The sequence below is a fragment of the Anopheles coustani genome, chromosome 3 (genome assembly GCF_943734705.1).
Source record: "Anopheles coustani chromosome 3, idAnoCousDA_361_x.2, whole genome shotgun sequence".
Lineage (NCBI taxonomy): Eukaryota > Metazoa > Arthropoda > Insecta > Diptera > Culicidae > Anopheles > Anopheles coustani.
Genome location: NC_071288.1, coordinates 56,736,711 through 56,751,228, shown reverse-complemented (window position 1 = coordinate 56,751,228; position 14,518 = coordinate 56,736,711). Strand labels below are relative to the sequence as shown.

At 38.9% G+C, this 14,518-nt stretch overlaps 1 protein-coding gene across 2 annotated transcripts in view; it reads left to right on the top strand.

Annotated features, from left to right (window-relative positions):
* The window catches only part of LOC131261127 (calexcitin-1), a 37,542-nt gene extending 24,104 nt beyond the window's left edge, over positions 1-13,438 (top strand). Inside the window, exons 5-8 of one of the 2 annotated variants that reach the window (XR_009178178.1) lie at positions 6,432-6,508; positions 9,762-9,897; positions 10,916-11,234; positions 12,995-13,438. Coding sequence is in view for 1 of the 2 variants with exons in the window: in XM_058263050.1 (XP_058119033.1) it covers positions 6,432-6,508; positions 9,762-9,897; positions 10,916-11,026 (324 nt within the window). In the remaining variant the exon portion in view is untranslated. Of the gene's footprint in view, positions 1-6,431; positions 6,509-9,761; positions 9,898-10,915; positions 11,434-12,994 lie in introns of those variants that run through there. The other variant, XM_058263050.1, reaches the window with a different exon arrangement.
* The last annotated feature ends 1,080 nt before the right edge of the window (positions 13,439-14,518 follow it).

Sequence of the window (14,518 nt, the reverse complement as noted above, 5' to 3'; positions counted from 1 at the left end):
ACTCAAAATACAAGGGATATGTTTTGGAAGGAACGATGAGCTATTGCAGTCACGTTTACAGCAAAAAATGGACATTGAAAAGATTTCTTTTGTCAGTTACCTGTTGGCAGTCATGGGGTGTGCTCCTTTTAGCCTCTTTCACGTGTCGGTAGGGTGAGTATTGTACTTCCTTCCAGCTTAGTTTATGGGAGAAAACCCCGGAAATGGTACTATGATTGTGCACAATTCTTTTCTTGCCTTGCAAACGCGTCTTTGCATCACGTTGCTATTATGGGAACGATCATAAATATTTCCCATCCACGTCCAACTCAGGGGACACAGGACATGCGACCGCTCACTCGAAGAGAACATTCGCGAGCTCGGAGATTCTACGGGTTTCCTTTTTTGGTGGAATGTTTTGTGAAGGTAAATAGTGTCGGCATCCGTTTATGAGTTCCCGGGGATGCTTGTGGATGAGCAAAGGGCATGCACATTGCTACCATTAAGCCATTTTTACCCCGAACCGCTATCCCTCGAAGACAAGTGAAGATTAATGGTTGTGTGCCGGTGTGGCATCATACTTGGAATCACAGGGGAGAAGGTTCGTGTTGTTGTAAAGTGCAAAAATGTTTCAACACATTCTAATACAGGACCCGTTTTCACCCTTTCTAGCTAAAGGCACGTAGCGCATTTTCGATGACGAATGCCGTTCGGTGCTTGCGAGCCATAGATGCGCGCGGACTCATCATGATGATACTATTTCATGCCTGATTGAAACGTGATTAGGAAATTTTGTTTACAATGTTGCGAATAGGCTGGTAACAATTATTCCCCATCAACTGGTGTTTTACGGATTGTGGAAGTACAGGTAACAACATTTGGCAGATGAGGTGATGTAATGGATAAACTAAACCTTACTTCAGTTCACGCATCTGCATCTGTGGTATACATTTAATTTTTTAAATCCGTTAAGGATTAGCATTTTTTTATGCCGAAAGCATCAAACATCATTGTGCCTTTCAAGTATCTGGTTAAAATGTTTCGGTATTTATTGTATTACTTTAAGTACTGTTCAAATTTCTCCATTCTGTTGCTTTCCCCGTTACCATCTACTTCTATGTGATGGAACATGTATTAAATGATCTATGCTAACATAAACGTACAGCAATCTTTCTCTTTCAGTGTGCTACAAGGTATAAATGAATCCTAGATAATGCTTGAGATTTGAATGAAAACCGCATATCTCTCCTAGTCAAGTATTTCTTACCTTGTTTGAGCAAGACCTCTGATGAGATGTTCTGTTCTTTATTAAACCACTTCAACGTGGTCTACCAAACCAAAAGTAAAGGGTAAACTATGGATAAGTTTTTTGTTTCTTGAGATGTTATGAAATTGTAAAATGTATTTGCTAACTGACGAACGAGCTAACTGACGGACGAGAAATTGTGTAACTTGCTTGAAAGTGAATAACATTTCTAAACAAACAAAATCGTTCAAGGGAATAAGGAGTAAAAAATAATTCATAAATTCACAATGAAGTTGGGAATTTCACAAGCGACTATCCTACGCCTGCTAACCAAAATGTGTTCAAAAAGATTTGAATGTTCTTCCGAGTGCAATAAAGACTATCTGTTTATGCTTGGTTTTCATACAACAATTTCTCCCTTCTTGTACGGAGACAAACCGTATAATAAATGTCTTAAATTGTGTCCGACAAGGGAAACGATACGGGATAAAGGCAAGACTACCCATGGTGAAGAATTGTAAAGTAGGTAACAGGGTTAAAAAGTATGATTTTTTCGACTTTTTCACTGTGATAATAAACACCCTACGTTTTTCCTTTTAACCTGTATTTTGAGCGGCAGTGAAAGTTTGTGAACCCGGTTCTGTCCGGTGGAACACCGAGGATCCGCCCGTTGTCAGATGTGGTTTTCGGTCCGGATGCCTCAATGCAGGTTTATGAAGCAGATCAAGCGTACTGGAGCGGAAAGTGGATACACAAAAAGAACAGTAGAAACTGCTCGGGACGTTTCTGTAAGTTGGCGTTCCGTTCGTGACCCATTCACAAGAGGTCGAAGAAACCACTACGGTAGTGCTTTAGTCAAAAGGCGAAAAACTGCTGATGGATTCGAAGGTGGAATGGGAATGAGCGTTCCGAGTTTCAACCAAACCAAGCGCGAGTTCTCAGCAGGATGTTTACGATTATTAAGCACTTCAGACCGAAACTCCAACATCCCTAATGCCGTTGCATCGCGAATCTACAGCGGAAGCATTTCCGTCCATCTCGAGTGGACATCCTATTTCTGAGAGCTGGCAACAATGCTTGGCTTGGGAAAGAAATGACCCTTTGTCTGTGAATTGCATCAGGAAAGGAGATCGAAACGGTTTGATGCTAGGTGGGCGTGTTCCTCTCCACTGCAAGTTTCATTACCGTAAACACAGTAGATGCAGTCTGATGCGGTGGGCCAAACAACCCTGAAAATCCTTCTAGGATGGTTGAATAGTCTGACGCTTTCTACATGTTCAATCATGCTGGAAGGTTCGAATGTGGGATGCTTCGAGAAATGTTCATTGGATGAATGATTCATATTTATTTTTATTCATGCGCATAAAAACGTTTCTCGAAGCATGCGGATAGCATGACTTCAGTACGTCTCTCAAGATGTGCTTCAATTTTATAACGAGTCTTTAAAAGCGGAATTACGCGGACCTCATCCGTTTCGCCATATCGTCATGCGGAAGGACAAATTTGCTAGCCGATAGAATTGTAGCATAGTGTTTCTATTCCAGATTTGCTATGGTTAGCAATAATTATCAGCACGATTTATTGGACGATGCCACCGTTCCGCTCTTCGTGCTGCTGAAAGTTGTTTTCCCGGGATATTTTAATCGACTTGCCAGGTCAGGCCAGTCTACCTGACAAAACGTTACACTACCCCCCATACTTTGCCGGTGGTTGTATAACTTACCTTTTGCATACAGCTTATCATGCGAGATGCATTGGAAAAAGGACGGTGAATGCCGTTGTTGGTTCTTTGGCTGCGATGGAGTTGGCTGTCAGCAATTTTCGCCAATTTTTTGCACAATCGACAAGTTGCGACCGATGAATCCAATACAGAAAGGAATGATTTTAAAGGTAGATTGCATCACCTCGCAAGTTTCTTGGTCAGGTATTCTGTTTTTGTGTGCTGTTTTGTGTATTGTGTTGCACTTTCTAGCAACACACGACTTACCTTGAGGCATGCAAACTCATCACCTGATCGAATTCTTTCGGAGCCAGCGTTAACTGTTTTTGTGCTTGGTTTTCGACATTGAACGTAGCCTCTGTACGTCTAACGGATTGATGGGTATTGCGTGGAGGCACTAGCAAAGTGATAGTCATAGACTGACGCGAACGCTCTAAGCGGATTTCGTAGGAACATTTGATCAGATGGCCTGTAATTAGTTTTAGTTTTAGATTTCGATCTATTTTAAAGGATTTTTTGATGGTCCATATTTGAGGTTTATGATTTTATTCGATCTATGTTCATCGGTTTTGGTTACGTTTTTGAAGATTTATTTCAAATAGATTAGAGCATGTATGTCTTCCAGTGGGCATTGCCTGAAGGTCAAAGGATTTAATAGGCTCCGGATTGTAAGTTTGTTTTTTTAAATTGTATTTCATCACCATCATAGTACCTCCGTTGTTTCTAAGAAATGAAACTGTAGTTGTGAGTTTGAGAGTATCTGTATTTGTTCGAATCCAAGTTGATATAAATTAGAATGATACAATGATCAAAAACTATAGAAAACTTCATACATTGTGAAAATCTTGAAATTTTGAAAACTTTCTCCCTATGTGCGGAAATTTTGCTTCCGTAAGGAATGCGAGCTTTTCTATCCAGCAACGAGCAACAGAAAAACGTCATGAAACTGGTTATTTTTGGGACTATGTCCGACCCGTGTTGAAAGAATTCTGTGGCTTTTGTGTGGCTGGCTTTCAGGGAGGTATGCTTTTGGTCTGGTGACGATTAATGGAATCACCATCGATGGAGGTACATGTTTTTTTTCAGAGCGACCGAGAACATGGGGAGCAGAGCAGTCTCTTGAGCTTGAAATCCAAAATGCTACCGGACAATCAAAAATGGCCCATTGCCAGGAAATATATTAAATTAATGGTTGTTCAAATCTGGACCGGTCGCATACTGTGGGTCAAGGATACAAATAGGTTCGCATAGCTACGTGTTCTGCTTGCGAACGAGAACGATGCGTCAGTGCACCATTGCCAGGATGACACGCATATTCAGCACACAAACATTACAATTGACCATAGGATGAGCGTGACATTTAACGAGAGTTAGCGCCAGACTCAACGATTTTTATAGTGTGTTTGGCGCATTGCGAGAGCTATAAATATAGCGATTCAATAGTAGACGGCATCTTAGAATGAGCTATTCTGTTGTTTTTAACTAAACTCATGAACTAAATCAGCAATAAAACACACACACTCTTATCATATGTGCACTTGGAGCATGTGGAGTAATGTATTCGGAATACTAAACTTATCCGAGCAGGTAATAATCACCGTGCTTTAGTACCTATCTAACTGATGTCGCAAATGAATAATATGATATAATGATGAGTCATTATGTGAAGCGTTGATTAACAGACATTCAAACGAGAATATTCAATATTGCGTTGAAATGAAAACTTTTCTTCACCCATCTGTGGTTGAATGTGGTGTATGTTTTAAAAAGTAAATAAGCTCTATTTACTCATTTGATGCGGATTTTACGATTTGAATGTGGTGCCTACCTTACCTTTGCTTATCAAGGAATGAAGAAAATATGGGCAGAACGGTACAATATACTCACGGATGGGCAAAATAAAAGTTTGGGAAAGATTTTGCTTTGAAATTTGAAAAAGGAAAGACTACCCAGTTGGTTCATGTGATGGAAGTTTTTCAATTAAACCTTTGACAGAAAATCTTAACAGCCAATAAAAAAACTAATGGTTATTATGGAAGGAGATTAAAATGGAACAACAAAGCTTCGTTCATGAGCCGGATTTTCTCAAGAGCGAGTCAGTAAAAAGTTGTTATGATATATTAATGATTCAATTAACTTGAGTAACTTATCGATAGGATTTTTCTAACTGCGCTTTTACAATGTGTTTTTGTGAGATATCGAGATGAAAGTCTTCGTAACTCTCGCACTAGTGTGCGTTTTCATTGATGTTAACTCCATAGTTGTAAGGAGTTAACCTTAGAATCCTCATTCAGAGCGTGTTGAGATATGATTTCGTCTGAGTCCATATTTTGTCACATTTCTACTAGTCAGTACAGCAGACCAAATTGATGTTTACATTTGCGGTGGATAACTCAATGAGTAGAATGCATAAAACCAACGGAGTTGCGTCTCGTAAACGATTAACGTTCAAGTAGGAAGTGTGCATACGGCACATCGATTTAAAAGTAAGTAAAAGGAAAAGTTGGCTTCGTTGTGTTAACCAACAGGGTGCCATCTTTTACCGTATTTTTCCAACGTTCACAGCTCTCTGTCAGTAATGCGATATTTCCCACCGACGCTTTGAATAATGACCCACAAACACATCCTTTGCATCCGTTTTTGTCGACAATTCAATATCCTGCCCTCATAAATACCTCGTGCTCTAATTTATCCATCAATTGCCTCAACAGGTATGCCAGCATAACTAGGTTTCCTATTTTATAAGACGCATCCGGGCTGGCTTGCGTAGTACAGGGTCTAGAAACAAGAGGCTTCTTGAAAACGTAGTTGGGAGTGCTTTGTCGACTACAAATAAAGAGATTCATTTCCGTGGTGTCCATAGTAGCCTTGTGATCCGGACGGTATAATGTTTCAGATGAAAGATTTTATGCTTATGTTGGCTTAACACATAGATTCAACGGAAGAGTTTCGATGGCGCTGTGAAGTTTATGGTTATTTTTATTAAAATCCATTCACTTGGAACCCTTGAGACGGATTGTACGCGAGCTTCAAACGTCGGTCCACCATGAAACACAATAGTCCGATGGCTCAAGGGAGTAGGCTGCACGGGACGTGGCTCGGACACGATCGGCACATAATCAAACTCTGCAGACGGAAGTAGTCACCGGATGAAGCTCGTAAAGTTTTGAAACGGTCGGTAGACACCTCCCGGTCGTACCAGACTGTTTCATGGATGCCTGTGGCTGGAGTTGCCGGAAGTATAGTATATGGGCCAAAATACTCATGAAAACATTTATGACGTGCGCATCGTAAGACGAGTTTTCGAGTTGTAGTGGTCTCGTCAGTACGCATCATCGTATCATCCTCACATATTTTTATGTCCGTCCTGGGCTGACGTATACTTGATGATGATACGTACGATCAGTAGATGATGTTCCTAATGTACGTAACTACCGGTACTATTCTAGCAGTGTCGCTAATTGTTGATTTCGTGTTTCGTTCCAGGTTTCGGTTGATGAATGGTGCAACATGTGGGATGCCTACGCTAAGGATCCAAGTACTGCCATGGACTGGCAGTTGAGGTAAGATAGTTTGGAATGTATGAAAACTAGATATGAAACATCGGAGATTTATTTCAATAGTAAATTATACTAGCACTAAAATATAGGTTACACTTGATAGAATGGTACGCAGGAAGTTTCATTTCTTAACTGAAAAGCAGTGTTTGTCCGTAAATGTTTGATTCGTAATATTCCTCAAACAAGATAATCGAAAATCAACTTCTTTTCAATTTTTTTGCAGCAACGTGTCGTACAGAGTATGCATTATTTGTTCGTTATGCGTCAAACGGCAAAAAACACCTGAGATAGTTTAGTTAGTTTTCGCTAGTAGTGGATTGATAACGATATTGACACATCTGTTGTTCGGAAATCAACAATGAAACTTTCTAACATCGCGCAAGGAGTAGAAATCCTCTTATTTGCATCTTATTTGCTGCAGGGGAGAAAGAAGGATGCCTCACAACGACATATTTTTTCTGTTATCAATCACGGTTTCGTTTGCATTATTCATGCACAAGCCTCGTCAGGTACTGAATGTCTGAAAAAGTGATTTAAGCCCTCAAGGGAAACGTATACAACCTTATGCAGTCCTCCAGATTGTGATAGACGGAAATACGATAAGAGGATGTGTCTATTTGGCGATAGTCTGCGCCAAAGAATAACGCAAAGATATAATTTTTCTCGCATGAATACCAAATCATCCACAAGCCGTTTGACGAAATATTTAAATCATTTGCACTATCTCACCGGTGATATATTTCAACCGAGAAAAAGTCCTTCTGTGCGGATGTTGAAGCGCAGCAGTGGACTCTTCATTGTAGATGCCATACTCAAGTTGGACTGAAAATAATTCTGAATGAATCTTTTAAGCCTCGTTTATCGCTTATTTTATGTTCGGGATTACGCTGCGAATTGAGGAAAATTAAGTAAAAAGGCATTGTTCCCTTATGTTCAAATAAACCATCTTCCAATAGTCGTCATAATACACACATACACACTTTAAGTCGAGATACGTAAATTTTGTAAATCTAATTTATTATCCCAAACGAAAACTGTTTTGTAATTGAATCCACCCAAACTACTCGAGACATCATCAAAGCTGCGTTGGTAATTTGAAACCAGGAAAATAATCTCGTATCCAACTAGGGTATCGATGGCGATGATTCCATTTAGGTTATAATATTTATTTATTCGCCATTGAATCTTTACTTTCTGACCGTAAAAAAGCTGTTCAGTAGGCATAACTTCGTGCTTTTATTGGAGAGTTTCACCATAAATCAGCTAGCTAAGGTTTCGTCGGACAGGTTCGAGAAGGCCGATCGGAAAAGTAGTACAAACCACATTCCCAAAAGCTTCCTTTGTCGCCAATTTTAGGACGATTTAGAATTGATTTGATGTCGGAGAGCTGCCCTTAAACCAATACAACCCTCTCACCTCACCGACATTTCGTGTGGCTTCCGAGTGGAAGCTCCGCTTACTATAGAATTGATGAAAATATGGTCACAGCGACCAAACGCAAGCGGTCTCGTTTATTTTACTTTGATTTAAATACTGTCATCGATTCGTTTATTCGCCGTATACGATAACCGAAAGAGAAGGCAATGTGTAAGGGTAGCCGGAAAAGGGATTCGATTTGGTTTGAGCTACAATAGGGATTTATGTTTTGGAATTTACGTCCGTTCCTGCGAACCACGATACCTACCTATGAACATGGCTGAGAAAGTTTTCCCTTGTCTGTTGATGTTTGCCCTCGAAAAAGCTGTGCCCTCACTCCGACGTACGGAATAAGAACGATTCCCTTATAGCACCGACCCTACAATCGCCCGTGATCGTTGTTGGCAAAGTTTATTCACTACCTTCCTAACGTGAAACGAGCTTAAGGCAGCTTCCGACGAAATCGCCCGTGTTTCAAATTGTACAGGCAAAACTTTTGCTTCTTGACTGCTGCACGAATGGCTTTTTACCGATAACACCCAACACGGCAGGAGGGCTGTATTGAACATCGGTTTGCCTTCCAATGGCAAATTAAACAGCAATTAACAATGTTGTTTGACGAAAAATCAAAAATACCCGCTCGCCACCCCTTCGCAATGAGGAAGCTGGGTAGGAAAAGAGATTAAGCAAAATACACACATTTTCCGGAAGGACATGGCGCAAAAAATACATTATTTTATTCTATAGCTGTGGAGCGAAATTTATAGTCCCATTTCCAATCGATAAATCTTTTCGCACTGCTTGATTTGAATTGGTACCTGGGGCAACAAGATTTATGGGTTGAACACTGAGGCTTGTTTTACAATAAATGTCACAACTTGCGATGTTCTTGGCAAAACCCGCGGTTCATTTCAATATACGTAAGGTTAACATGACCTTTTGCTCTGAAAGAAAACAAGTACAGACATAATTGTGTCGTCATCGAAATAAATGAACCATATTGTCAATAAAGGAAACATATCCAACGATGGAGCAGTGTTAGCCTCTGTAGAAGCTTGGTTTGATCCTTCGCGCACTGAAATTGTATGCAATAAACAAACGTGCCTAAGAACATCTGGTTCGAAAATACGTTTTTGATCTCTGTTCTCATAACAATATTATCGTTAAAAGGTGTTATACACTAATCGTTCCACCCACGCAACGCCTGCGTCGATTAGCACTGCTAGGACCTAAGGAGATATCTCTATTCCGGAGCATAAGACAGTGTTCGGGAATACGATGGGGTGACATAAAGTGCGAATCTTCAGACACCGGGTATCCGTCGTTGAGGATCTGGCGGAAAAGGAGTATAAATTAAATTCTGTGGCTGCATTGGCCGTATTGCCAGCAGTGAGGTTTGCGGATTGGAACATGATTTATGTTTCTATCCAGCAATAACAGACGAAAAACGTAGTAGGTGACACGTAGACCAAGTGCTACCCGTTTTGATGGAACAGCGGAAGCAGGAGCGTTTTCCGTTTTATTGTTTTTCTTGTAAATGTCGGAAGAGTGGGGAAATAAATTTAATCTCACTTCAACCACTACCACAGTTACCATTCCGGGTCTTATCTTCGGACTGTCATTTCATAAAGTCCACAAACTCAAACTCTGCGTGTATGACCTGCTCGTAGAACCTCATATTTGCAAGAAAATGAGGACAGATCTTTAGTTTGCTGAGCGGCATACTCAGCTTTAAAATGGTTCCTTCATTGAAAAGCTTGTGCATTCTTTTCTATTCGTCATGTTTCCACTGTCCCACATGTTCCATAATGTAATATTCTCTCTTTCTAACGCGTTACAGATACATGAACTTCATGTTCGACCTGGAAGATGCCTCGCACGACGGAACCATCGATGCCGATGAGTTCTCCATCGTTTGCTCGAGCTATGGCGTTGACAAGAATGAATGCCAGGAAGCATTCAAGAAGATGTCGAAGGTTAGTATGGTCGGATTGGGTCAGTGGTGCGGATAAAGAAAATTGATATTTTAATCGCTTCCACATTGGACTTCAGACAATTGTTCAATCGAGACGGGTAATTGACTGTAGCATGATGCTCAACATGGGAAGCGGGGTATTTCGTTATATCGATAACACCTTTGGCCAGCGGAAGAAATTCGCGTAACGAGCACAAAACCTAAACCTTTATGACGCACCGGTGACCGATTTTGATTAAGGTTTTATAGACATAGTTACTTGGTAAAATGCCAGTTTTCTATAGAATCTAGAAGCTTTCGGCTAGAGCTAATAAAAATAAAGAAATCACCCGGAATATCTTAACGAATAATGAAAATTGGACTAAGATAGCAAACCAAACTTGATATATTTATGGTGGTATATTTAAAATAAATGCGAGTGTACTTTATGAACTGTCTTTAAGTGGATTTGGTAGTTCTTCGTTTTTTTAGTTTTTTAAAATACAACGTTAGGAGCAATTGTAAATAAAATTAAAATATTGAAAATCATTGGATACGCAAACCCCAAAACTATCATTGCGCTTCAAAGCAATTTAGGTGTCGAATGGATATCTTTCACCTGAAAAATTTGAATCTTGATTTTAAACTGTTTTTGCTTTACGTTTATCCTTGGTAAGGACATTTCGCATGTTTTTATGCTGGAAGTTTGTCGTCCCGGGTAATGTTTAGCTATGATGAATAAAAAAAAATGGATTTAGGTCAATCCAGTAGTGGCAATGTGCCAACTGCTGTTGTGCAAAAATTGTCGGTCTGCCAATTTTGCAGAGTTGCTGGTTAAAGGTAGATTTAATTAATATTACCCATCTGGTCGACGCTGGGATTTGAATTGATTTTTTATGGACATGCAAATATCCAATATTATGACCAAACAGATCCTTCTGATGATATCAGTAGAAATATTCCATACAGCCGGTAATAAAATTATAATATTTCATCCTTTGTTTTATCATCTTTGCTCTTGCCTCTACTAACATCCTCAGGGAGCTGTTGAGGTGGATCGCGAACAGTTCGCCGAGTTATGGCGCGAATACTTCTCATCCGATGAACCGTCCTCTCCCGGAAACTTCATTTTTGGCAAAACATCATTTTAACGGAGTTGCAGTTTGTAAGCGCGTCATCAACGGCCGGAGGATCGACCACCAATTCGAAAATGCTACGATTAAGCAGCCAACAGAGAAAATGATCAAAATTACAACGAGAACGAAAAGGATGGTAATGGTGGTGGTGATTGCAGTTATCAATAGAGAAACTAACGGATGCAAGCAACCAGAATCGTAGCACAGGAAGAGGATTTCATAGGTTCGTTTCAAATTGGGTTTTAGAATCAAACGAAGCAATTCTATTTGGGTACATGCACAAACACGAACATGGGGTTGAAATTTCATTATCTTGGTTTTAAAAATCGGTCCCATGCCCTCTAAGGGAACTGTTGGTTAATGTCCTAAGCAGAAATAGTGAAAATAAAAACGGCACCTTTCTGGTACATATTTCGTTAGAAGATGCACGCAATTCAGTGTTTTATTTAGTTAATTGTATATGTTACTCCTTTTTAATGGTCTTACATTTATACTAACTATTTCAATGTAGATTTATGTATGGATTTATTTACGTTATTTTCATTCATACATCCTAAAGCTGTTGATCGTCATTTTCATCTTTTTTTATGTGCAGACGACATCCCCTAGTAAGACAAGGCCGCCCTCCGAAGAAAATTTCTGTGACCGAAAGACGGTATATTATAGCCGTCAGGCGTTGGTAATACTGGAGGGTGCCAGATTAGAGCTGCGACCTGTGGCGTGGTATTTCCTTGAACTGCCGCTATGGGCACCCTCATGTCATTTTCATACCTTTACTAATTTTTTTGTTTCAGTTTTTGTACTTAATTACGTAAAAATGACTTCGATTCGAGTTTTGTTTCACTTTTGCTCAGCAAATGCATAACAGGTACACATAATGATAAACTTACTGGTGGTATTTTTGCATTTGCCAAGAAGTTTGATTTAGCCACTGTATGTGTTCACAATGATGAAACGATAAGATATAGTTTTATGCTTTTTGAAAAATGAATTTATTAGAAAAAAGTATTCCTTGAAAAAAGTGTTTATCATGTAAGATACGTAGAATAGCATCTTACGAACATGTGCCAAATCATACAAAAGTGAAGTTGAATTGAAAATTTGATGTAAAACAATGAAGGAGAGGGAGACAAAACAGGAAACACATTTTCAAATCCTTAATTTTATTTTGCTTTTATTATTTCGTCAACACGAGAAAAGAAGTCTTAATTTTTTTTTCCTACACGATGATGTTGTCCATTCAGGATATCCGTGTATTCTAGAAAGCTTGTGCTGAACATAATGCATTTTGGACGAGCGAAGTAGTATCTCTCACTTGGTCTTTTTTGACTACAAGTTTTATACGAGGATGCTAAATTTGAAAAGACAACAAATTGACAAGATTTTAAAGAAATATGGCAAAACAATTGATAACGTGATAGGAGACCACGACGACATTCTTTTTTTTCCTCCTATATGGAGTTGCTTCATCTCGTTGAGTAAACTGGTGCAAACGATTATGATAAATCTAATAAAATGTGCTTCAACGGTGAACAGCAATGTCTGGATTTTTCACACGATCCGCTTAAATGAAGTGGTGATATGTCCTCCAGCATTCTTGAGAAGAATAGATTTTGGTTCATTCAGAATCCAGTGTCCATTTTTAACACCATAGGGTTACGTTTTTGCACATGTTACCAGCAAATGCGACTATTTAAATCGTACAAAGTTTTTGAGCGTCAATTGCATTTAGAGAGAGTGCTTCCATCGATTGTTCTTTAAGAGCGTTTGCCTTGCATAAATCATAATGTAAATAGGGATCGAGCCTCTTTGGAGTTCTGAAAAAATAGTATATTTGCTTACAGTTTAATACCGTGATATTACGTTTTACAAAACATTAAGCAATTTGTTTAAAGCAAAGTAGCAAATTTATTGTAATGTGTTAGAATTTTTTCTTACAATCTAGCGTTTGAATTTCATGCTCTTTTTTTTTTGTATGCATAGATTATTTCAGCAAGCAGCACGGGATGTTGGATACCTTGGAGCGATGCAAGGAGAGAAGCGGTTGGTGGTGCCAATATAATGATGAACACATAAAAAAACAAAGCGTGTCACTGGATTAATTTGGTTTTTGGTACAATGATATAACGGAACGAAAAACAAAATTTGCAGCTGATTAAATGGCAAAATAGTGTCGTTTCTTCCAAAAACACTGCAAAACTGAACCATCATTGTGCTAGTCAAACCATATGATTGTTGTAGTAATAAATGGGGCGTGCTGATTTTATTACACTGCACTCGATAATGATGATATCAACAATAGAGATGTATGTTTGAGTAGATCGTGTGTAATAGGATGGAATGAAAATCAATGTATACCACCTTCTTCTACAGCATGTGCGTGTTAAACTATCTGAGTGTTTAACGGAACTATGCAACAACTCTCACAGATCACCTATCAATATCACTCGTGGTCAATCTGTATCAATTTCCTTGCTGTGATTATGCTAATGCGGATAACATTTATTGAAAACGAATTATTACGTTCTTGTTCAATTTGCAAAGTTAATCTTATTGCAAACATCTTTCAGAAAGTCCTCGAAAGACAATGAAGAGTAGAGCGTACGTCAAGTTAATATTGTTAAAACAAGTTGACCGACTTCGCACGAACTAACAGTTTTACCAACATAAACAATGTTAAAGTTACGGTGTGTGAAATTTCTTTACCATTTTTGATACTTGTTCCTTCAGTAAATTCCTTATCTTAACAGTTAAACTCTTGGCACTTTCAACTCTATTCTATACGTTTCTGGTCTTTACTTCCGAGCTAACGTTGCATAACACACAAACTTCTCAGGAGCTGCCTAGCGCGGTCCATCAACTACAATTTTAACTGAAAACCTAACATACTTTGATGGTTCACTCCTTAGATAAATGAAATACAAATTTAGATAACATGACAATTTTTATCGTTCCAATTCCACAAGTAAACTCTCAACTAACAGTTTAAAATTGAACAGTAGTCAATTGCCCAGGGTTCTTTTATAGAACATCACTACCGTACGATAAGCTAAGGTGATAGGCGGTATCGAAGGTAAAAAAGTTGAACTATCAGCTGGTGAATCGTGATTCTTTTACTTTCCTACCAGAAATGATGAATTATGTCTAGAGTGGGATGCAAAAAAAAGTCTTGTCATGGATGCATTCAGAACAATTCAATACGGATGGTACATAAGCCCTCTACACATGGAAAGGCTGCAATCAACAATAAACTCAATGATATTTCACATGAAATATATGTGAAAACTTTTATTAAACACCATTACAATGTCAATTCATTCCCCTAAAGAACTCCAGCATTATCGAGCTGTTTATAATATGTTTTAGGGGATATGTGCTTGCAAGGCAAATCGACAGTTACGGGCAATGTTAGGATATTTTTCACTTGCCAAACACCATTCGACTGTTTAGTGATGAGAGTAACAAGAATTGGAACAAACACGTAGCAAAAACAATAAAATAATGCGA